The sequence below is a fragment of the Vulpes vulpes genome, chromosome 8 (genome assembly GCF_048418805.1).
Source record: "Vulpes vulpes isolate BD-2025 chromosome 8, VulVul3, whole genome shotgun sequence".
Classification (NCBI taxonomy): Eukaryota; Metazoa; Chordata; class Mammalia; order Carnivora; family Canidae; genus Vulpes; species Vulpes vulpes.
The window spans coordinates 77500952-77524864 of record NC_132787.1 but is presented as its reverse complement, the minus strand read 5'-3'; the positions used below and the strand labels follow the sequence as shown (position 1 = coordinate 77524864).

The 23913-nt window shown below is 42.4% G+C and overlaps 1 protein-coding gene across 24 annotated transcripts in view; it reads left to right on the top strand.

Moving 5' to 3' along the window:
• Positions 1–23499, top strand: part of MTA3 (metastasis associated 1 family member 3) — a 220688-nt gene extending 197189 nt beyond the window's left edge. For 11 of the 24 annotated variants that reach the window (XM_072767199.1, XM_072767208.1, XM_072767197.1 and 8 more), the window contains 3 exons: positions 3149–3235; positions 6013–6159; positions 19910–23499. In XM_072767199.1, the coding sequence (XP_072623300.1) occupies positions 3149–3235; positions 6013–6159; positions 19910–19935 (260 nt within the window). In that variant the 3' untranslated portion in view covers positions 19936–23499. Of the gene's footprint in view, positions 1–3148; positions 3236–6012; positions 6160–10583; positions 10710–19045; positions 19120–19909 lie in introns of those variants that run through there. The other 13 variants (XR_012003145.1, XR_012003151.1, XR_012003144.1 and 10 more) reach the window with 3 other exon arrangements.
• Positions 23500–23913: the final 414 nt, after the last annotated feature.

Here is a 23913-nt window from a genome sequence, read left to right as displayed (position 1 = left end):
AAATTTAATAGTCATTACCTATTACCTTTAGAAAACCACAATTAAAAAAAAAGAAAATGAAAACCTCAATTTGTGCTCCCGTCCACAACGTCCAGAGAATGCCTGCTTCTCTAGAAGTCTTACTTCTGAGAACTTTTAATATTTTAAGGAAATTAGCTTTTGATCTGTGTGATACATGGTGCGAATATTTCCCCTATTTTGCCTTTGACTTTATGATGTATTTGTCAAGCAGATTTTTTTTAAAACATAGTTGAATTTGTCAGTTTTTTGAAAGATTTGTTTATTTTAGAGAGAGGGAGAGAGAATCTCAAGCAGACCCCCTGCTGAGCATGGAACCCAACACAGGGCTGGATCCCAGAACCCTGAGATCATGACCTGAGCTGAAACTAAGAGTCGGATGCTTAACCGACTGAGCCACTCAAGCGCTCCTATGATTTTTTTTTTTTTTTTTTTTTTTTTTTTTTTTTACGGCACCTGGGTTTTGGGTCTTCTTTAGAAATGTCTTTGCAATTCCTATAAGAAAATTGTACGGATGGTTCTATTTTGACAGCAATCTTGGAAGCCCGTGTGAATGTTTTTGTGAATTTTAATTCAGTGTGTACTTTTTGCAGTTTTTCTGTTTTATTCCCACATACACATATTTCCAAAACATTTTAGGAAAATGGCTGTGAGTTGCAATAAAAGAAACAGTGTTTTTCCAGGTTTACCTCAAGGAGTTGTACTCTAGGAAGCCAAGAAGTGTGCCTGTGTGCAGTCAGCTGACTTGGGTGAGATGCACACGTTCTCCCTCTTTCTGGGCAGATTTTGATTCCTTATGGGTTCTGTGGCATCTCTCAGGTTGCTTGCCTTATCTGTGCACATCTAATGCATACTAGTGAATTATCTCTGTTTAAATAGAGTCAGGTGAATATTTTAAGAACCAGGACTAACTGACAAGAGGCACCACTGGCTTGTTCTTGAGTGCAGACCAAGATTCTGTTTAACCAACTCAAGTGTGGACCTGATAATCCTATGTCTATGATCATTCCCCCAGGGCAGAAGGTATTTTTCCTATGTGTATCCAGTGTATGTCATTGAATAGATGTAATATTCATATGAAACAGTGACTAGTAGGCTTAGCACTTTCTGTCCTAATTTCCTCATAGCGGAGACTAATAATTCTTGCTACCAGCTACTTTAAAGTGTAATGTGGATTAACGATGCTCATAAAGAGCTTTTATCTCCCACTCAGGTGCTCTTTAAATTGTACCTGGAACATCACATAATTAATGCTACTGATTTGATGAAAATTCAAAAGCGGTTTAGTGTAGTTTTAAGATGAAACATCTTTAGGTATTGTGTTGGTGGCCCCTTTGATAGGCTGTTCGTTTTGTTGATTCTTGTACAGGCAATAGTCCTATGAGAGTCCACAATGATAGTTTCCTTTGGGCCTTATCAACTGGAATAAAGTGTGAAGTTAATCTTATTACTAGTAATACAATGGTTGCCATTGTCCAGAACATTGAGGAAATGTTCTGGTATGGATGAGCTGATTCATTCAAGATTTCTTTCACTAATAGGATAAAATTTTTTCTTATCCTCATCCCAAGTAGAACTTGAATTTTAGGTGAACTAGTAATATGAGGACGGAAGTCTCTAGTATTCACTCACAGTGATTTGATCTCTGCAAGGTTTGTGTTGCTTTTTAATGTTTCTTTAGATTACTCCTCCAAAATATGCTTGGTATACTTAGTCCTTTATCTTCATTGCTATTGAACAGCAGGTGAAAAACTTCATATATCAATACATTTTTCCCCCAAAGGAAATCAGCTGAGTAAGGAGGAAAAGAAATCAGATCATTTATAATCGTCCATGGTTGTCTAATAACTAGCCAGTGCTTGGGATACATATTCAAATTCCTATTATCGGAGGCTCTCTGCAGTATGTGCTTTGTTTATTTTAGATTTTTAAAATGCTATTTCCCCACCTCTTTCTGTTTAATAGTAAAATAGTTTGCTTGGTGAATGAGAGGGCAAGAGCTTATGAAAAAGTTAATTTTTAATTTTAAATGATTTGCAGTTCCACAGTGAATTGTACATTTTGACACTGATAATGCAGAGAAGTCCTGTGGATGTCAAAGGAAATTTCCTGTGTGTGCCTAGAAATATGGTCTCAGCCATAGAAAACCTTTAGGACATTTTTGTCAAGTATTGGAAGGTGGGAAAAAAGGCATACACGTAGCAAAATAATATGTTACAACTACTCTGTTAAATTTTATGCAAATTTAAAAAACAGTTCAATACAACTTTTTGTGTGTGGTCCCCTCAAACTCTGTTTTTGTAACTTAGCTTCTCAGTGTGAAAGCAGCCTTGTTCCACATCTATTCACCCATCCTAATGGCAACTAATTAAAATGCAGAGAGAGTGTGTGTTGTATGCTTTATTTTTCTCTGTCCAAAGTGTCTTATAGAGTAGGGTATGAGGTGAGCTTGATAAATGAACACTAATAACCATTCCCACAGTATCTTCCTGTTCTAACAGATGAGGCACCCTGTCTGTACAGGCAACCTCTTAAAGCTCAGCACTGCTGACATCATAGTAGGGTATGAAAGATGGAAAACTAGCAATAAAACCAATGACCCATTTTTAGCCCTGTGAGGCTCTCATCTAATGGAATTGAGTTTAATCAAGATAGATTAAGACTTCTCAGTGGAGACTTACTTCCTCTAGGTCAGGGGTGGCCAAGTGTGTTGCCTTTGTCAGCTTTGTCATTTTTGTGTTCTATGCCAGATTAATCTTAAATTAGGACTGTTTTCACCTCATCCTGCATGGACATTTTTTCTACTTTGAGGAAATAATGCCATGCCTAGAAAGGAAGCATATTTCCACTTTTTCAGATGGGCTCACACAGAAAGAAAGCACATACGTGTAAGACGTGTGTTAGCAGCACTCAGATGAGGCTTTAAGTGAGTGTTCTCCAGGTACATCTTTCATTCAGTAATTTGGAACCAGAGCTAGAAACAGTTTCCTCCAACCCTACAGGAAATTATGCAGGAATCTGGTGGATATTTTGCACTGTCTTCCACTGGCACCTTTTTTTCTGCAGTGTGTATAGAATAGGTAGAGAAATCAGCCTCATTGGTTGTCTCCATGTTTCCTTCTCTCCTCAGATGCAGACAGACATGCCGAACTATCTGGAAGTCCACTGAAAAGCAAAAGCACTAGGAAACCTTTGGCATGTATCATTGGGTATTTAGGTGGGTATTTTCTTACAGAAGGAAAATTTCAAAAAACAATTTCTGTACCTTATAAGTATTTGGCTATTCTAAATTGTCATACCTAAACTAAATCCAAGCCTTTCAAGTAGCTGAAATTGGATACTTTCACATGTATAGTCAATTTATTTTGTTTCAGAAGCTTTTGGGTTTTTTTTCAAAAGCTTTTATTTGTTATTACAAATAACATATTACATGTTACAAATGTAACATATTACATGTTACATGTAATTACATGTATTAAATGTAACATGTAACATATTACATGTTATTACAAATAACATATTACATATACACAACATTTATACAGGGTTATGGATATGTTTACTTTTTCTGAAAAAAATCATTAAAAATATAGCATTTGTGGATATAAATAGAGACTAAGCAAAAAGAGGAAAGAATCACTAAATTATTAGAGGATGAATATTCTTAATGTTTCAATTTAGATCCTTCCACTTGGCTTATTTTTTTTAATGAGATCAAACTGGCTCTAACCTACCTTTAAAAAAATATTTATAGGTTTGATGTACCAATTAAAGTTACTTTGAAAGGGAAGCATTTGTATTGCTTTCTGATTTTTACCATGTTATTTAACTTAGAACTAGTCAAAGATGTTGGCTCCATATTTGTGTTGAAATATCACAATTAAGAAATAGTATTTTTAAAAATCAATAGGTAATAACCCTTTTTGTTTTGTTCTGTTTTGCAAAGTTTTAAGATAATTTACAAAATAATTATTTCTAAAATGGTTCCTAATATCCCTAGAAGCTATAATGGCATGTTTTTAGTGCTTCTAATATCCTTGCATTTTCATTTTCTCAGAGTGAAAGGTGTACTCAAAGTTGCATTGAACCTTATTGCTCTGTCAGAAAGATGTACAGTTATGAAGTGTTCAGACTCTAGAAACACTTAAAAGTCAAAGTGTAGCCTTGAATTGGTATATTATCTACTCCTCATCAGAGCATCCAAAAGTCAGAAGCTCATAGCTCCCTCTTTGATTTTACTTGGTCACTTTATTTCTTGTTTTATTTCTCAGAGCCTGAAGAGTTGTTTCAGTAGTCCCGAGAATATCACCTCATCATCATAGGCAGGACCTAGGTCATGGTGACCAAGTCCTTGAATGTTGCTATCTATTCCATTGCAGAGCCTAATCCTAGAAGCCCTTTCCCTCCATGCATGGACAAGTCTCTGATCATAAGAAATAGAATATAACCTTGCATATTAGCCAGTCTTTCTGTGGGTAATTTTGTGTTCCTCCTGTGGGCAAATTGGTCTCTGTACCTACCTGGGAGGCCCAAAGTTATGCTTTACTTACTAGCTGAACCACACCTCTACCTCACATATTTCTGAGTGTTTACTATGTATAAGACACTATGCTGAGTGATTTGGGGGAACATCAAGATGAATAAGACTTTGCCCTCAAAAGTTTTATTCTATTGGGGAAAGCACACAGGTAAGGACAATTAAGCAAAGGATTAGCTCCTGTGAATTACAGGGAATATTCATTGGACACTTGGAAGAAGGAATAGTTATTTCTGATGAGATTTAGGGCAGCTACGTGGAGAAAGCAGTGTTTGATCTCAACCTTGAACAATAAGTAGTATTTAAATAGAAAAACAGGAAAAAAGAATATTTTTCTCTTTATGAGGCCAAAAGAATTTGATGCACAAAGGCTTTAGTGAGTCCAAAGGTGGGTGGTCTGGTTTGGATGAATAGTGTGGAGGCTGTAATGAAAAATGGGGTTAACAAAGTTTCAGTGCCGTGTTGGAAAAAAAAAATCAGCACTATATGTTGGTTAGCACTTGATCCATTCCTAAATTTTGATAAGCGTAGAATTTTGACCAGACCAAGATATAGTAATTCTAACAATCCTAACAGCCTTTCTTAAATTTCGAGAAATAAGGCTGATTGCCTGGCCCTCCCCTGAGAAGAGAGAGTTCTGGCTTAGAATCAGAGAGTAGGTTTAATTTTGGAAAAGGCATTGCCCAGTAAGAGTAACAGACTGAGATCCTTAAGTCCAATTCCTACAGACTGTAATTTCTGTCTGCTTTATCCAAAAAAGTACAAGTAATTCTGGGCTATATGACTGACAACAACATACTTCATGTAAACACACATATCCCACATGCACATCACAGTTTTGTGATATACCCTCCATCAAAGCTTTTCTTCTACTACATCTTGAGTCTAGAATTTGGAGTTTGGTGGCATGTTTCATCTATATCAAGATATTCTGGACTAGTAGTAATTAACCTTGGTCCTGTACTCTCCTTGTAGAGCCAGAGAAGGAATCCTATTTTCCAGAAATCTCTCACACCCTAGACATGCTGCATGCTGCGTTTCTGGTTTGATAGAGCACAGAGTTAGCTTTCTCTGAGGCCATTTCTCCAGATAACCTTTAAATTTCTAAAACTTTGAAGAGTTAGTTGCCTAATTCCTTTAGTATATCTGTGCTTAAGTGATCTTCTGAAGTGGAAGTGGTGTTTTTGTTGTTGTTTTGTTGTTGTTGCTTGTACTCCCAACATGAAGCTCAGAGCTCCAGCTAGCAGAGGGAGAAGCAAGCTCACTTTTGATAAGTAAAGCCATGGTAACAGCACTTGAAGCTGATTCATTATGCAAGTCCTTGGGAAAACAGACTGGCTCATAAGGAACGGACTCTCACCTCATTAAGAAGATGTGTGCCTATTAGGCGATGTAAGTGCACACAGAGATTTTTATTACCATGTCCTGAGTTGAGAAACCTTTTCTCCCCCTGCCAGAGATCCATCCTTCGAAGAAACCTAATGTAATTCGATCTACACCAAGCCTGCAAACCCCCACTACCAAGCGGATGCTAACCACCCCGAATCACACATCTCTGAGCATTTTGGGGAAAAGGAACTACAGTCATCACAATGGCCTGGATGGTATGTAAGCCCAGGAATTCTGGGGGCTGAGCTCATAGGCCAGGGCCTCTCTGCCCTTGTCTGCTCTAAGCATATCCTCTGCCAAATCCAAGATGTGTTGCAAATGGGTTCGTCTACTTACCCTCTAATTGAACTGAATGTGTGGTAAAGGGGTAAGAGGGAGGGGAGGGAAGGCTGCTGTGTGCCACAGTGAAGACATTTAGCTGAGTGATATTTCTCTATCTCCTCAGAAGGGACCCTTTTGTTCACATTCCCTGTGAGGAGGCTTGTTTGGAGAGGAAGTCTGTATTTATCAGGTTGACTCTGCTGGGTGATAATGTGCTTGCTGGGATGCATGCTCACTGCTCATTTACGTTTTCTTGAGCAGAAGTGTTGATTTCACCTTAAGTCAGAGGCAACTGTGATCTCTGGGGGTTCTTGGGTGTTCCGTGGTTCATTTTGGATTTGGCACTTGTCAGCTACTTCTTTCACCTTATAAAATTTTTTTAATTGCTCAAGAGTGCTACAAGTCATGAAGGGAATTGCCTGGGTGACGTCTTCAATACAGAAATAGTAATTTGTTTGAAATGGAAAAGCTAAGAAATATCACCTCTTATCCAAAGTACCTCCCTTGGGGTTTGGCCACAGAATGACTCCTCAGGTAGAATTGAATTATCTTCCCATTCAGACTATAAACACAAACATAATAAATCATCCCAGCAGTATATATTGTCCATTTCAATAGTCCTAGAATTTGAAGCTGTCTTGATGGTTTAAATGTTGGCATTTATTTAGGAGTGAAACTCTCTCCAGGCTTTCCATGTCTCCGGGACCTCTAAATTCCTTCAGTGACAGTAAATTAGTTATAATGAGGCCCTAGAGCAAGGATGTGAAATAGACCTTCTAGTAATAGTTTCCCATGGTTGGTTTCCTTTAGTATGACTTTTCATGGTCGTAGTGATATCAAAATGAACAAAAAATTGAGACTGAGGAGATTAGTTTGCATTTATAGGATATCTGTATGTTATAGATACAGCTTTCAGGAATTTAGCTACACAGTAGTAGTTTTGCAGAAATAATTATTTGCTAATAAGGACATTGGCCATCCTTGCCACAATACACCCACTATCTAGACAGCAGAAGACTAAGGACAGATTGTGTCAAAATGTGGAGATTGGATTTCTTCCTTTCTTTCCTTGCCTACAGCCTGAGGCTTTTAGATTCAGACTTAAGTGGAATTCAGGAATCTTCCTTTTCCATGTTATCACCTCCATGGCCTCTATTGGTGTGTATAGTCCTTCTGCAGGAAGCAGAAATTAAGTTCTGGTTCATACATATACACATATACGTACAATATACACTTCATGGTAAGAAGACTCTTATGGTGACTACAGGTGGAAAAGCAGCTCTCTGCTATCTTTTTCCATTTGTATCCTATGGTCCCAGTCACTCTGGGCCCCAATCCTAGCTCTCGCATTGCTCTTTCCTTTTATCATAGGTACCTGTCTCCTTAGAATTTCTAAAAAAAATTCCACCTTATAGTGTTCCCTCTCTGGGGCTATTTGTCCCATTTTCCTCTGGAGATTGTTACAGCAAGGTGATTGCTTCTCTGCTCTGAACAGGTGAAATGGACAGGGCATACAGTGAATCCCTAGGGTTATGTTAAGAGAGACCTTCAACCTTGTTGAGGAAAAGACACCCATTTCATCTTCTGAAGAGACTTAGCTGTTGAAACACCTTTTTTTTTTTTTCCCCAAACCCTTTTGTCTTTGGTTTGCTCTTCCAGCTTGGTATGGATAACATGTACCTTGCCTGTGTTATCTCATTTGATTCACATGACAGAAGGTTTTAAAAGGTCAGGGAATTTAACTGCTTTGCATAACATTGTATTCCTACTGCCTAGCATATTGTATTTCTACTCCCTGGAACTTAGTAGGTGCTTAATAAATGTTAATTGAATAAATGAATGATTGAGAAAAAATAAGACCTAGAGAGGAAAATTAAATTTTCCAAAGTTATCAAGTATAAATGGACTGGGATTCCCATTCAGAGTGTGGCTGATTATAGAGTTTGCTCCCTTAACCACGGTTATAAAAGTTGTCTCTCAAATATGCCGTATGAGTCAGTAAAGGAGAAAGTGCCTAAGTTATTTTAGCAAATTTAATGTAAGAAGTCAATATGACAGGTATTGGAGGACAGAATAGGTGAGCAGGAACACAATGGGGGGGCACAGGAAGCAGCTGCCATCCCTAAGGTTGGGAGAGCAAAAGAAAGAAGATGGGGTTCTTCCTTTTGCTGGAGGCTCAAGGAGGTCCACGGAGTGAGAACTGAGGCCCCTGAGGGAAGGCACTGTTCTGCTCGTGCTGGCTTCTCTCAGGTGTGACGAGGCTGTTCTGGGAGCATGAGGGAAAGCGGGAACTGGACAAACCTCAGGTGCCATGAGGCTGACTGGACCAGGACACAGGTGGTGGCAAGTGCCTTCTCCCGCCTCCTGCTTTGCTGGCTCCCTCTAGCACCCCCTGCTGGTGCATCAGGGACCCGGATGGCAGAGGAGAGGTATATTTGCAGGATCCCAGTCCCAGCAACATCTTGCTGCTTGGATGGATGTGGGGAATGAGAGACAAGTGCAATGGAAACACACATTGCAGAACATGTCCCCACTTTTGTATTCCCAGTGAAGCTTTTCCTTGGGACAAAGGGTCTGTTTCTTATTTTCTTGGGATATAGGATACAGACTAAATCTGAGTTTCCAAGGTGAACTCAAAGTACTAGAAAAAAATATTAGGCTAATAGTGAGTTTTCATGGGATAGTCAATACCATCATTTTCTGGAATTGATGAATACAAATTCATGGAAAAGCCTCACCCTGTGTGATCCAATCATAAAATCAATTAGCGTTGCTGCTTAATTATCATCATGTCAGATAGACAAGCACACCATACAGGATGTTTATGGACAGAACTAAGAAAACTGGAAATAAAACCTGATTGTACGGAAATACCCAGGCCTCTCAGCTTTAGGGCTTCCCCTCCCGTTCTCGGTGGCTTGCCCCCTTCACTCAGCCTCCACCTTCAGTTGGAAGTTCATGATGATGGGAAAAGAGGCTCTGGAGTCCTGCTGGTAGAAAGGATTTTACCTGATATTTAAAAAAAAAAAAATGATGGACAGCTTCATATCATTTTCCTGAAAGTCACTGTCTCTCGTCTAGCCCTGGCCCCTTAATGGCCCTGGTGGTTGGGAGTCAGCCCTCTGGGTTCTCTATTAAGCATCACCCACAGCACCAGGCCCCTCTGTGACAAACCTACTGGAACTTAAACTCCAAGGGTGAAAATACAATCTGCATACACAAAGAGGCCTCATTATTTGGGGTTAGTAATGACAGGAAGAATGAAATTTCAAAACATAGACCTACCTGGTCTCTTACCAGCCCCATACACTTCGGTCTTTCCCATCAGACTTTTAGTCCAGTGGCATGCCACATGCTGTCATGTGCTTTCCAAATCCTGTCTCCTCTTCTGACTCACAGATGCTTTGATGACATTTTTATTGCCAGGAAACCAAGTACCTACCACATTTGGCCGACCTGGTTACTTCCATGTGGCTGTGAATAGAGAAGCCATGAGATAAGTGGGGATAAAGAGTGTTTACAGGAAAGCCTTTCCATGTCTGGCTGCCCAAAAGAGAGGGCAGTAGGGGAAATGGAATTTATCTGTGCCATGGAGGGGGGAAAGTACCTCTGAGTGTTTGGAATCAGGTGGGATTAACTGCTGACTTCTCTGATTACTTCCTGCGTGGCAGTGGGTGAATCACTTAGTTTCTTTAACCTGTTTTCTCCTCTGTAAAGTACAAATTTCATTTGCCTTAATGGAGTTGTGATAATGGTTAAAAATATTTCACCTGCTTTATACAACTTGATCTCTCAAACTCTTTATGAGGCAGGTGATATAAACCTGCATTTTAATAATGAAAAAACCCAGCTCAAAGAGGTTAAGGGATTTGCCTAAAGCCACACTGCTAACAAACAGCGGAGATGAGATTTAAAATGCTCCAGTCAAGGGTTGTTTCCAACAGGTAAATAAGGTCCCAGATTTATGTGAATCATATGCTGAGTGCAGCAAGTATCTGGGAAATGTTTATGTTTTCTATGTATGAGAGATGGGTATGTGTTTGGAATTATAGAAATGAACATAGTAGGTATTTTTCTGTGCTTAGCCTGTGAATTGTAAGCCACCATTGCCTCTGTGAAACTCTTCTGCCCATATTATACCCCCTATCCCTACTTTTTCTGTATGTAGAATGTAGAACATAAGAACTATATTAATGTCCAAGAGAGGGGAGAAAAAAGAAATAAGAGAAAAGAAAATTCACAGAATCACCTAATGGTGGGTGAAATGCGTTTATTTTATTTATTTTTTTTAAGATTTATTTTTATTTATTTATGATAGACAGAGAGAGAGAGAGAGTGTGAGAGAGAGAGAGGCAGAGACACAGGCAGAGGGAGAAGCAGGCTCCATGCCGGGAGCCCGACGCGGGACTCGATCCCTGGACTCCAGGATCCGCCCTGGGCCAAAGGCAGGTGCGAAACCACTGCGCCACCCAGGGATCCCCTGAAACGTGTTTAAATTAAATTCTATAGTATACCCAGCATTGACTCTGACTCATAGTAGCTATTCATTAAGTGCTAAGATACTATCCCCCCACACACACTTTTTTTTAAAAGTTTATTTATTTATTTATTTGTTTGTTTATTTGAGAGAGAGAGAGAGAGAGAGAGAACACAAGTGGTAGGGAGAGAGCAGAGGAAGAAGCAGATTCCCCACTGAGCAAAAAGCCCAATGTGGGGCTTGATCCCAGGACTCTGGGACCATGACCTGAGCAGAAGGCAGACACCCAACCAACAGAGCCACCCAGGTGTCTCTATCTTCCCACACCTCCTATAAAGAAGAGCTATCACTAACGTTTTGTTTTGAAAATTGTTATCAACCAAAGTTTTTGTAGTCATATGTGGATTATATGTAAATAAAATGTCAACACTTTTCTTATAACTACATTTATTTCTTACCTAAAAATATGATTTTCAAAAAATGACTCATAGGTTTGCTTGAAAGTAAATGGGTATGTTCCAAAGCATATTTGCACAGAAGGGCCAGTATCTATAAAGAGAAATTGCCTTTGATTAAGTTTTGAAGGAGTATTGAAGACAGGAAATTCATTTGATAAAGAGGGCTCATTTAGCTCCCTGTAGGCTTCTGCAATTAGAGACTATACAGCAGAGGGAATGGAGTATAATCCTCCTTCACGTTTTTCAGAGTGAAGGCTGAGTCAGAAAAAGTCTGGAGAGTAGAGGGGCTGATGGGCTGTTCAGACATCTCTCATCCTCTCCTGCACCCTTATGAAGAGGCCCTGGTCCTCTCTGCTCCAGTCAGCAGATCCTCAGTTCTTCTGCTTGGGTGCAAAGGGACAGGGTGATCACCTGCTGTGTCTCTGTCTTTATCAAATGGGGTCCCTGGAGAACAACTTTTGTTTTGTAGTGATACAACTGAGGGGACATCAATTAGAGTTGTGCTCTTTTCATCTGAGATGATAAAGGCTTTTGTCCCAGGGTACTACTGAAGCAGGATTCAGTGTGTCAGGAAAACCAAAGCAACAGGCTCAGAAGAGAGGTGAGTTTTCAGTGGGACAGAGTCAGGGCATCTGAGCCAAGGAAATTGATGAATTGTACAATAAACTGCTTTTTAATCTGCTGTCTTCTGGCTTATTTCCCCAGGGGTATGTGAATAACACTGTAGATCTATTTTTTTTCCTTATTTGTTTTCCTCATTGAGTAATATCATTTTTCTGAGTCCCCTATAAAGAGGGTATCCAGTGTGGATGGCTCTAAGTACAATATTATGATCTGGGGTGTGAAGACTGTCCTTTGGATGACTTGTTTCTGAATCAGTGATTCAACAGCTCCAACTGTTTGCATCCCAACTCTGGGAAATGGGTGGTGATGAGATCCATTGTACCAGTGAGAGAGCTCTGGGAATGCATCTGCTGTCTTCACAAATCCCAATAAAAATAGACTGCCAGCAACAGCTGATGGCATTCCTAGGCATGCTTGGGCACAGGACGCCTTCTGTCAACATTTTTATATCCTTTCAAAAGACTACAGTTTTTGGTTTTTTTTTTTTAATCTTCCAAAATATTGTTTGTGGAAGAACATCAGGTGCCCCTGGACTTGCCTCTGATCTCCTTGTCTGACGTTGTAATGTTACAACCTCGTTTGATAGATGAAAGTGGGAAAAAAATTTAAAAATAGATAAAAGTGCCTTTGAATTTTTTTTCTCCAGTTTTTTTTTTTTTTTTTTTTTTTATTTATGATAGTCACAGAGAGAGAGAGAGAGGCAGAGACACAGGCAGAGGGAGAAGCAGGCTCCATGCACCGGGAGCCTGACGTGGGATTCGATCCCGGGTCCCCAGGATCGCGCCCTGGGCCAAAGGCAGGCGCCATACCGCTGCGCCACCCAGGGATCCCCTCTCCAGTATTTTCTAATGGATCATTATAACCCCAGGGTTTATTGAATGTGAAGTAATTATGACAGAATATCTAGTATATCTAGAGAGTTTCGGGAGTATTGAAGCATTATGTGAGGGCAGCGGATGTTCTCTCATACTGTGAAGCCATAGGGGTGATGTTGTAGAGAAAGACAGACCCAACTGCATTGGGCATGAATAATTAACAACTTAGTGTTTTGGAATATTGTAGAAGGATGCCAGATCAGCCGCCCCTGGGACCATTCCTGGGTTTACTAATATCAGTTGCTCCCAGAGAATACTTTCCTGAGGAAAGTACTAGTGTTCCTGAGGAATATACTAGTGTGTGAGCCTCTAAGAGGTCTAGACTTGACATCCTCTGAGTATTATGGAGATCTTAGAAGAGTGACAGAAGTCTGTGGTAGTTGCTCAGGGATCCTCAACTCTCAGGACCAGCTCTGGTCTCCTTAATAAAGTGTCTTTGATTATACCTGCAAGGGACATTATAGGAAACATTTTTAGCCAACTTCTCCCAATGTATTCCCATTCTCAGTGTCATGTGGAGGGCAAATCTCAGAAAGAAACTGAACCTCTAACTTGAGAGCTAGGTCCTGGGCTTTTTGTGGAGAAGAGTAGATGCTTGGGAAAAGAGAGTGAGGAAGACAGCAGAAAAAGGGGATTAAGTCCCTGAGAAACAACTCTTCCATAGAAGTGTGACCCATCCATCTAAAGATCAGGTACATATGTCTGAGAGAGCCATTGGGACATCAGTATTAGATCTTAATGCCCCAGGGAGGTAAAGACCAACTCCAAAAACCAACTGATTTAGGTATCCTCCTGAGCAGTGTCTTTGGGTCCCAGGATGGAAGTGAGGAGAAGTGTTCTGAATCTGCAGGTCCCTCAGGGCAATGGAAATAGAAAGATTTGTTTGTCACAGTTTAGTTGATTTGGGGACCCCCCCACTGGGTTTATTTTAAGCTTCCCAACGATGCTCATTATTATTCTCTTTTCCTGTTTCCTGTTTTTCCTTCCAGATGACTGAGTACTCTCTTTAAGCTCAGAAAACATCTGAGTTATAATCTATGCATTTTCTTCCCTCAACCAAATATTTATTTTTATCAACAATTATGTACATATAAATGAAGGCAAAAAGTAATTAATGTAAAACTGAGGAGTGAGCTTGAAGGCAACTTTGTTAAATGGAGGTGCCTAGAAGAAGATAATCTGAGAAGACTGTTTCCATGACAGTCTGATTGCAGCTTTGCCTACAGGAGCCCCTTCCCAGGGTTGCCAGTGAGGAAGATCAAGCGTGAGTCTTTGGGGAAGCAGGGCTGACCGCATTTAAGGCATCTAGAACTAGTCAGCAGAAGAAAGGGTCAAAATATTGGACATTGGGCCTCCTGCACTGGTCCTCCAATTTTCTTTTTTCTCTCCAGTTTTCGTCCTCTGTGTTTTTTGCTCTGTTTTCTGGGAGACTTTCTCAACTCTATATTCCAGCCAGATTTGTCTATTTCTCCCTTTATTTTGTCAATTTTTGCCTCAGTATTTTGAAGTTCTTTTATTGGTAATATATATAATTAGAATTTTATGTCTTTTTTTACCTTTTTTTATCACTGTGAAATGATTCTTTTTAGCTCTGTTAATACTCCTTGTCTTGAAGTCTATTTCGTCTGATATTAATATGATCACACCAGTTTTCTTTTTCTTCTGTTCTTTTTAGGGTTATTTTTCAATGATTTTTTTCTAGTTTTATTAAACTCAGAATGATTCTTATAGTATCTCTAAAGCCAGCACATGTTATTCTAGCAGATTTTAAAAACCCAAACAGGGGCACCTGTGTGGCTCAGTTGGTTAAGCTTATCTGCCTTCAGCTCACATAATGATCCCAGGGTCCTGGAAAGAGCCTTGCATCCAGCTCCCTGCTGAGCAGGGAGTCTGCTTCTCCCTCTCCTAATGCCTCTCCACCCTGCTTGCGCTCTGTCTCTCTCTCTCTCAAAAAAACAAAAACAAAAACAAAAAACATATAAAGCTATTTTCTATTATCATTTCTTAAGTAGCTTTATTGAAACAGAATTGATATTCAACTATATATATTTAGTATTTTAAAAAAGATTTTATTTAAGGAGGAGAGAGAGAGTGCACATGCATGCATGAGTGGGGGGAGGGGCAGAGAGAAGGAAAGTCAGAGAATCCAAAGCAGACTCCCTGCTGAGTGCAGAGGCCTGACATGGGGCTTGATCTAATGATCCATGAAATCATGACCTGAGCCAAAGTCATAAGTTAAACAGTTAACCGACTGAGCCACCCAGGCACCCCTCACCTGCATATATTTAAAATATGCAACTTGATAAGTATAACATTATGTATGTACCATAAAACCACCATAATCACTTGGGTGGTTATATCCACTTAATAAATTTATCCATCCCCTCAGAAATTTTCTTGTACCCTTTTATAATCTAACCTCCTACCTATCCCATCTCCCCTACATCATCTCAGGTGACCATTGATCTGCTTTGTGTCACCAGAGATTAGTTTACATTTTCTAGAATTTTATATAAATGGAGTCATATAGTACATGTGCTTTATTTGTCATTTTGAATAATTTTTAGAGATCTTCAAGTTCATTGATTCTTTCTTCTTCAGTTTTTTTTTTTTTTTTTTTAAGTAAGTAAACTCTATTCCCAAAATGGAGCTGGAACTCACGACCCCAAGATCAAAAGTTGCATGCTTTACTGACTGAGCCAGCTAAGGTCCCTCTTCTGCAGTATTGAATTTGCTGTTAATCCCATCTAACAAATTGTTCATTTCAGATTTTGTATTTTTCAGTTTTAGAATTTCCATTTAGTTATTTTCTATTTCTCCTAAAATATGCCGTCTTGTTACCCATTATATTCATCTTTTTTATAGATTCTTTAATAAACTTATAGTGAATATTTTATATGCAAATCTGCTAATTCTAACATCTGAATCATTCACTAGTCATTTTCTACCAACTTTTTTCTTTGGAGGAGTTGCTCAGTCTGTTTTTTGTTTTTTTAAAGTAGGTTCTATGCCCAGTGTGGATCCTAATGCAGTGCTTAAACTCACAACCCTGAGATCAAAATCTGAGCTGAGATCCAGTGTGGCCCTCAGTCTGTTCATTTTTATTGGATACTAATCAGTGTGGATGATCAATTGTAGAGACCCTGGGTTCTGTTATCTCCCTCTGCAGAGTGTTGCATTTTGTTCTAGCAAGCAATTAAATTGGCGGGTCACCTTGATTCTGTGGAGGCTTGGTTTAAAGCTTCAATAGGTCTGATCTATTTCAGTTTAGCTCTTAATCCATTGAGATTTCAATGGAAAAACCAAGCTGTTTGCCTGGTGCCTTCAACTTGACAGAACTTGAACTCCAAAATTTGTCTTTCCAGCAGTAGATAGCTGCTGAAGCTGCTGCTCAGCCGTTTTTAGCCTTCCAGCTGATCTTTCCCACTGGGCCCCTTGGAGTCCCACCTCATGAATACATAGTTCCAGAGTCAGCCAGTGATTTGAGTGGAGTGTGTATATAGACTTGATGGCTTCCCTTTCCCTGTCCTCTTCCTTTCTAGGATCTCCTCCTGTATTTCCAGCTGTATTGGCAGCCTCAAACTCTGGATCCTCCCTGATTCCTTAACCCAATTAGTTTTCTGCTTGAGCCATATTCCTTTTGTACTGTGTGGAAGTGCCCATGGGAAAAAGTGGGTCTCACCTAATCTCACTTTTTCCCCAAGGGTCATATTTCCTCCATTTTTTGCCTGATTTTTAGTTGCTCTCCAGAACCTTCAGGCATTTCAAAAAAATTTTTTTCCAGAATTTATTACTGCTATTGGCTGGAAGGTTAGCCCAATATAAATTAGCCCACCACTCTAGATATTAGGCTCTCTGCCAACTCCCTTTGGTTCTCACAATTAAAATTTTTTTTAATTATTTTTTAAGTTTGTTTTTATTTATTTATGTAATCTCTATACCCAAAATGGGGCTTGAACTCATGACCCCATGATCAAGAGTCATATGCTCCTCCAACTGAGCCAGCCAGGTGCACCTCAATTTTTTTTTTAAGTAGCATACTGTTTGTGTTTCATGGATGCTGTATCTTTTCTTACTCCTCTGAGGATATTAATGATGGTGTTTTCTGTTTTTTAAGTTTTCTTCTCCATGAATAGTCTATTTCCTTCAATTTTAATTCTTCTCTTTGTTCTTTGTTTTGGTCTCTCACATTTCTGTTGGAGGTTTTTCCCTAGTGACCTGTGGTTGTTTACTAATGTTTAAGAGTAGGATACTAAAATCAGATTGAAAGATCTGTGCCTTATAGTACACTTCATGGTATGGTGATCAGGTTGAGCTGTTTGTTGGCTGGCTCATATGCTACTATTTAGAGGTCTGCTCTCATAGGCTGGTCACATTTCCCAGAGAAGATTCTTCCCATCTATTTTCATCAACTCAGGCTGTAATAACACATTGCTGCAGATGGATTGCTTATAAACAACAGAAATTTATCTCCCACAGTTCTAGAGGCTGAGAAGTCCAAGACCAGGGTATGGCATGGTTAGGTTCTGATGAAAGCCCTCTTCCAGGTTTCAGACTGCTGACTTCTCTCTGTGTCCTCACATGGTAGAAGGAGCTAGGGAACTCTGTGAGGTCTCTTTATACCCTCGTGACTTAAGTACCTCCCAAAGACCCCCCCCCCCAATACTATCACATTGGGCATGAGGATTTTAAGATAGGAATTTTGTGGGGGGACAAACACCAGATCATAGAATACTCTCTTCTCCCAGAGTTTAGGTTTAGCTGCATGCTTTCTGGGAGCTAAATGGGAATAATGCTGGAGGTCTCACCATCTAGTAGACATATGTTCCTTGATTCCTCAGTTTTGGAGTAGCCAGCCCTGCCCTCAAATGTGCTTGTTGCCTGATGTCTCCTAGGACTGAGTCCCTCTGGTGGGTCCTCTTCAGAGGACACACATTCAGACTTATGGGACGCAGGCAATTGCCTAAGAGCATGGCATTAGGAGGGCTTCTAGGGGTCTAGCTGTTTCTCAAACAGCCTTCAACTAATCTCCATGCTTCAGTCTCCTTCCTCTACTGCTTATGGTCTCTGGTGTTAATTCCTAAACCTTTTGAGGACCCTCTGGAAAATTGGGTTCTTGGCTTACCACACTGCCAGCTTCAGATTTGGCTTTCTTGAGTGCATAGTCTGTTATCACTTGTGTATCTGCTTTCCAACCTCCAAAATTCTGATGATGGTTTCTCCTCTGGGTTTCAGAAGGGAGAGAAATGAACTCAGAATCCAGCAACTGGAAACCTCCCAGAAGGTTGCTTTCATTGCATTGGTTAAGCTAGAGTGCAGAATCTCCAAGTCCATGGACCTGAAGTATCTCTGAACAGTTAAACCAAGAGGGAAAATTCTGTAAAAACAAAACAAAACAAACAGCAAAACACACAAAAAACAAGCGCTTATGAATCAGGGTTAGTATAGACAAAAGTAGCAAGTGTAGATTAATGCTTTTGAGAATTTATTTATAAGCAAAAAAAGGGAAATGTTTTGGGCTACATTATCTAGGAAAGAGATCTGAGGGCTTCCCCTGAGGCTGTCTGCTGTGTTGGGGCCTCCACACCTGGATCCTGCTTGATCCTTGCTTCAAGGAAATGCAATGGGACTGAGGAAGCTCCCAGCAGGGGGCAGCGAAGTGATAGCCTTACAAGGGCAGATGGTAAGCACTGTGATTCTCCAGCCAGGAGTGCAGACTTCACGTGTTTTATCTTAAAACCACGGCTAGTATGAAAGCTGGTGTCAACTCTGACGCTAGAGCATTGCTTTAGAAACTGAAGCAGGTAAGTTTAACACAAATAAAAGGAAGCACAATTTACCAAGGCAGATCAGAAACCTGGGAAACTCTTACAAGTGGCTCTTCTTGCAGATGGCTTCATTCCACAGAGGTTGGACAAAAACAGAGCATCATCCTCCAACCCTTGCAAAAAACAAAAGAGAGAGAGAGAACACCTTCTAGGAAATCCTGGAGGTCCTGACACATACATAACCCTTCACTTAGATGCTGAAGGGGGCAGTATGCTTTTAATGGGATGGATGGAGAATGTGGCAGCTTAGTGTAGTGAGAGATCTTGACCTGAATCAGGAAGATCTGGCTTCAAATCCTCCACTTACTCGCTTGTGTGACCTTGAGCAAGTTCCTAACCTTTCTGATGCTCACCAGGTTCTAGTGAAAGTTAAATCATGCAATTATATAATCCATAACAGGTTCAATAAAGCAAAGGTTGGCCTAAGTCCAAAACGGAATCATCTGGGTTTTTATTTAACACGTATTTGCTGAGCCCTATCAAATACCAGGCTGTGTACATATATCTCCCTATTCTAGAAAGGCTCATGAAGTGAAGGCCCAGCTCTGTTCCATCCTGCAGACCTTCCTCAGGATGGCGGGAGGCTGTGAAGGTGAGCATCCCTGTGTCCTCTCCTGGTTGCAGAGCGTGATGGGAGAGAATGTTCTAGCACTCCCTGGGCTGGGGCACCTGGTCCCATTTCAGCAAACAAACCCCACTTCCCTCTTAGCTGCTTTCCTAATAACCATGCAAAAGGTTTCACAACTTAGTAACAGCAGATAGTAATGATACAGTTTGCAGGCCACTTCTGCTTTTCATTTACTTGTTTCTCTTGAGCGTCTCTAGATGACCAGCTCTGGGGAAGGAGAGTTGAAGGTTTGGGGTGAGGGGGTGGGGGAGGTGGGAATGAGGGCCACTATGACACTGTGGGTATTTGAGATTCGGTAGCCCCCTACAGGAAAATGTGTTCCTAGCCTCTGAGTGCCCACATCACTACCATTAATTATGATTACTTCAGATCACGTTGTGTCTCCCCCAGGCCAGTCATGCTCCCCATTTCTTAGTATCTGGTCAGAGACAGCCCATGATATGGATTTGATAAGCATATCGGGACCTGCTGGTATGATGTCTGCCTTGGCAGTAACCACTACATCTGCCCTTCCAAAAGCCAGCTTGTAATGAGGATATGTCACTGTCATTCATGTATTTTCTTGGCCTCAGTTAGACTTCCTTTTAGTCCAACCTTAAACTACCCTGTAAGCTTTTGTGTAGATTAATGCGTGACTGCCTTTCCTTGACATTTGTGACATTGTTGGTGGGAGGGATGGCTCGGTCCTTGCATTCACCTTGCTGCCATGGTCAGAACTGCATTAACATTGAGCCCCATTTCTCTCCTTCCCCAGAACTCACATGCTGCGTGTCGGACTGAGCTACCCCTATTCATCCTATAAGCCAAGACTCGCTACACTGTCCCGCTGATGTTCACAGTTGTTTCTGGGAAGGAGGCAGTCCTATTTCCAGCACATTTCAGTGGGAGACCTGTGGTGCCTCCTGGAGACTCAGTGAGGCAGGGGAGGAAACTATAGGGGTGCACATCCCCAGAGCTGCGTCTCCACGTGTGAATCAATGTCACCTCGCTTTCCTCTCAGAGACCTAACTGTCCCACGGCGGGACCTGCCTGAAAATTGAGGAGTGAAGAGAGCCCCTCAGCCTCCTCCTTGTCCAGCACTCTGCTCCCAGGCACCGCAGCTCCCCAGGCAGAGGAGAGCTCAGAGCTGCTGCTGCCCTGCATGTGTCAGCTCAGCCCTGTTGGTGCTCTGATGCTCTAATGGAAGGACATGGCAGCTTTCTGAATGGATTTTTCTTAAGAAAAGTGCCAGTGTTTATGCACTTCATGATACCTGCCCCTCATCCTCGCTGTTACTGTCACTTGGCTCTTTCTCAATAGGTTTCATCTTTATTTATTTATTTTTTTAATGGGAAAGTTTTGCTCTTACCCCTGCATCCTATATTCGCCCCCCCCCCCTTGACCCCTCCTAGGTACAGAATTATGAGATTCTGAAAAAAAAAATGAGAAAATCATTCTTCCATAAGCCTGTGAACTCTTCATATCATCTGTATTTTATTGTTGGAGAGAAGCTGGTGTTCTACTTGATTCTGCTGGCCCCAGACAGCTCCAGCAAAAGCAGATGTTTAAACCGAGCTAAGCGTGTATATCACTGTGGCAAGCCATCCGTGTACTGCCCTATTTCCTGACAGCCAAGCCAGCCGCCGAACTACTGCAGCCAGGTCAGTCCTTCAACGAGTCACAAATCACCCAGGTTTATTTTAAGCAGATGGAATCTGTTTGGCCTAGGAGGGTGAAACAAGAGAAGTGTGTTTGCAGGTGAGTGTGTATATATGACACCACGAGCTCCCCTCTCCATTCCAGCTCAGACATTGCTGTGAACACATGCGCCTAGGCCCTGGGACATGTGCCTGTGACCCAGTTTTCACTGGCTTGGGTCCTTCCTGTCTGCCCTCAGCACCAGCCTTTGCTGGCACCACTGGCTGGCCATTCTGCAGCACTGTGCACACAGCTGCAGGGGTAGGAATAACTTAGTGCCCCACAACTCCCCGAGCATATAAGAATCTGGCTGCTTCCCTGTCCTCCATTTGCAGCCACAGGCCACAGGCTCACAGCACTGTGAAAGAAAACTGGAGTCTGGCCTTCCAGCTGTCCCTGGGGTCTGCCACTGGATGGCCAAACAGCCAGGTGGTTCCAGGATAGAATGACTACAATTGAGTTGTTCCCCCCCCCCCCCCAGCCCTGAAGCAGAGTGAGGTATCACTAAAATGACGGTACCCAGATCCTCGGAGGCTGGGTTCAGCTCAGAAAAGAGAATGTGATGGATGACGGCTGGCCGAAGGCGATGCCCAGAGCTCAATCTCCAGTTTTGCAGCCCACGTGGCTTCCCTTCTAAGGAGTTGCTTCTCATCTTTGGCTTTTGCAAGGGTGACCTGTGGATGTTCTCACCACTGCTAACTCTTGGAGCTGTTCTGGGTCTTGGCTCAGGGCCCCGACTATGGGCCCGTGTTAGAGGTACCCAGTGAGTAGGGCAGAGGTGACAGGAATTGCCCTCAGGGTTCTCCAGAGAGAAGCCCCCTCTGCAAAGACCCAGGGAGGGGAAGCAAATGGCACTCTGCTTCACATGCCATGTGGTATGTTCTCTCTAAAGAAAGACATGGGAAAGCTGTCTCTGTGTCCTGCCCTGGATTTATTGTTGCACATGGGCACAGGGTGTGCAATGGCTCCCTGGCCCTTTCACACGCCTCTCCTGACCCGTGTGAAATGTGACTGTTGAGATGAGAAAAGTCCACTTCTGTGACTCTGCTGCCAGCCTTCACTCTGCCTTTTGGGAGAGGCCCTCCTGACCCAGGCCCAGGAAAGTTGGAGACCAGGGCCAAGGCCAGTGTGCAGGAAGTACAGGGAGTGCCCCCACCCTGGTTGTAGTTTACTTTTAGCTTTGGAGAAAGCGCTGCTCCTTTTGAGCCACATGTGTGAGGAAAGCTGTTCCTTCACCTTGTAGTAAGAGCTCCTGGTTCTGCAGCCCCATCCTCCTACAAAGAGGATGTTGACTAAGATCTTTTTGTTCTCACTTCATCTCTGGAAAGTTCCCCAGCATTCTGATTGAACACTCAAGGGAATAAAGAAATGACACCAAGGAAGCTCTAACATTTGCCTTGGCCATTCTGAGCAGTTGGTGCTGAGAACTTTCCCAGCCACCCAGCCCTTTCTAGGGCCACAGTGTTTCCGCTGTGTGTGTTAAGGGTATGTCAGCATTGTGCAGTGAACTTGTGGGCTAGATATGTGGGTGTATCTGCACGGCCCACATCAGGTGTGCCTGGTGGCGCTGTGCTGAGCCTGATCTGTGCTCCCTTGGATGAGGACACGGAAGCTCACAAGCCATCTTCCCACTCTGCCATCACCACCTGCCCACCCCTAGAGATGGTGGCAAAGAGGAAGACAGACTGGGTGTTAGCCCACCTCTCACAGCTCCACTTTGCCCACAGCCTGGTTTGTCAGTCAGCATGCAACCAGGGAAACAGAGGCCACTCCAAATATTGAAAACAGGAGCTTTTATCCAGAGAATCATTGAACACAGACACCAGAAGAGCCGAGAGGCCATGCAGGAGAACAAGCGGCAACCCAGAGGTGGGGAACTGCCACCACCAGGGGCTGGTGGGACACAGGGGAGAAACCATGTTACCAGAGCAGGGGGACTGGGGCCACTGGGAGGAACTGGGGACCATGGAAGGCCTATCTGGTGGGAGCTGGGGCCTCGAGGAAGCAGGGTCCCTGCTGGAAACAATCCCCCTGGCAGGTGTGGGGAGGAATAGCTTGGCTTCTCCTTTTCTCCTGCCCTACAGGTTCTTCAGGTACCTCTGGTTAGGGAAGCCCAGCTGGAGGCCAGCTGACCTGGGGTCCTGGCACAGGCACGTGGCAGCATTCAGCCCCCACCTTTCAGAGCAGAGTGGGGAAGGCAGGCTGGGACATGCATGGCCTGGGTTTTCCCCATGTCATGTCCAGCCCAGTGTTTGTACCCCGTGCTATCCTAAGACTCCGGGGAGGATAGATGGAGGAACTGCCTCCCCCTGGGGTAGGGGGCTTTGTAGACTCACTCACCTAAAGAGGAAAATGTTTTTGGAAGGGAGGGGTAAAGCCTTTATTCTTAACAGTTGTCCCTGTTTTCCTTTGGGGGAATTTACCCATTTAGCCACCACACCTCACTGTTCCCCTCAAGAAAGCCATGTCCCAGTTTCCCTTCCATCCCTTGGCCCCCAAGTTCTGACCTGCCCTGCCAGAGAACACTGGCCCAGACCATACATAAGTGGTCATGAGTGTTTCCGCAGGATAATTCATTCTGAGCATCATATTAGTGTGGAATGTCTGTAAGTAGATCCCATCTACTAATCAATTTGTATTGTGTTTCCAATAAATTTCTGGAGATCATGTCTGGTTTGATGCTGTGCTTTCCTGGGATGGTGGCTCAGCTGTAAGGCTCGGTGCATGCTCGCCCCAGCCCTCAGCATCAGATGCCCCTTGTCTTGGGTTCCCTGTCTCCCTGCAGAACTCACAGACCAGGCTGGTTAGGCTGATTTTCCCCAGCCACACTGAGACTCTCAGGGAACTTTTCCCAGGGTCTGCATTTTCTCCTACTGCCTCATAAAGCCACATCCTGAGGGCATGGAGGTTTCATGAAGCTAGGTCACTCCAGGAGGTGGCCATGGACCCTTGTGTGCCCTTAGCCTGGAGGTAGGAGGAGTAACCTTTCCCCATCAACAACTCTGGCCCTGCTGTGCCCAGCATTGTATGCTGGGCCCCCGTGTGAGAGAAAGGCTACAGAGCAGGTGAAGGGACCCAGGA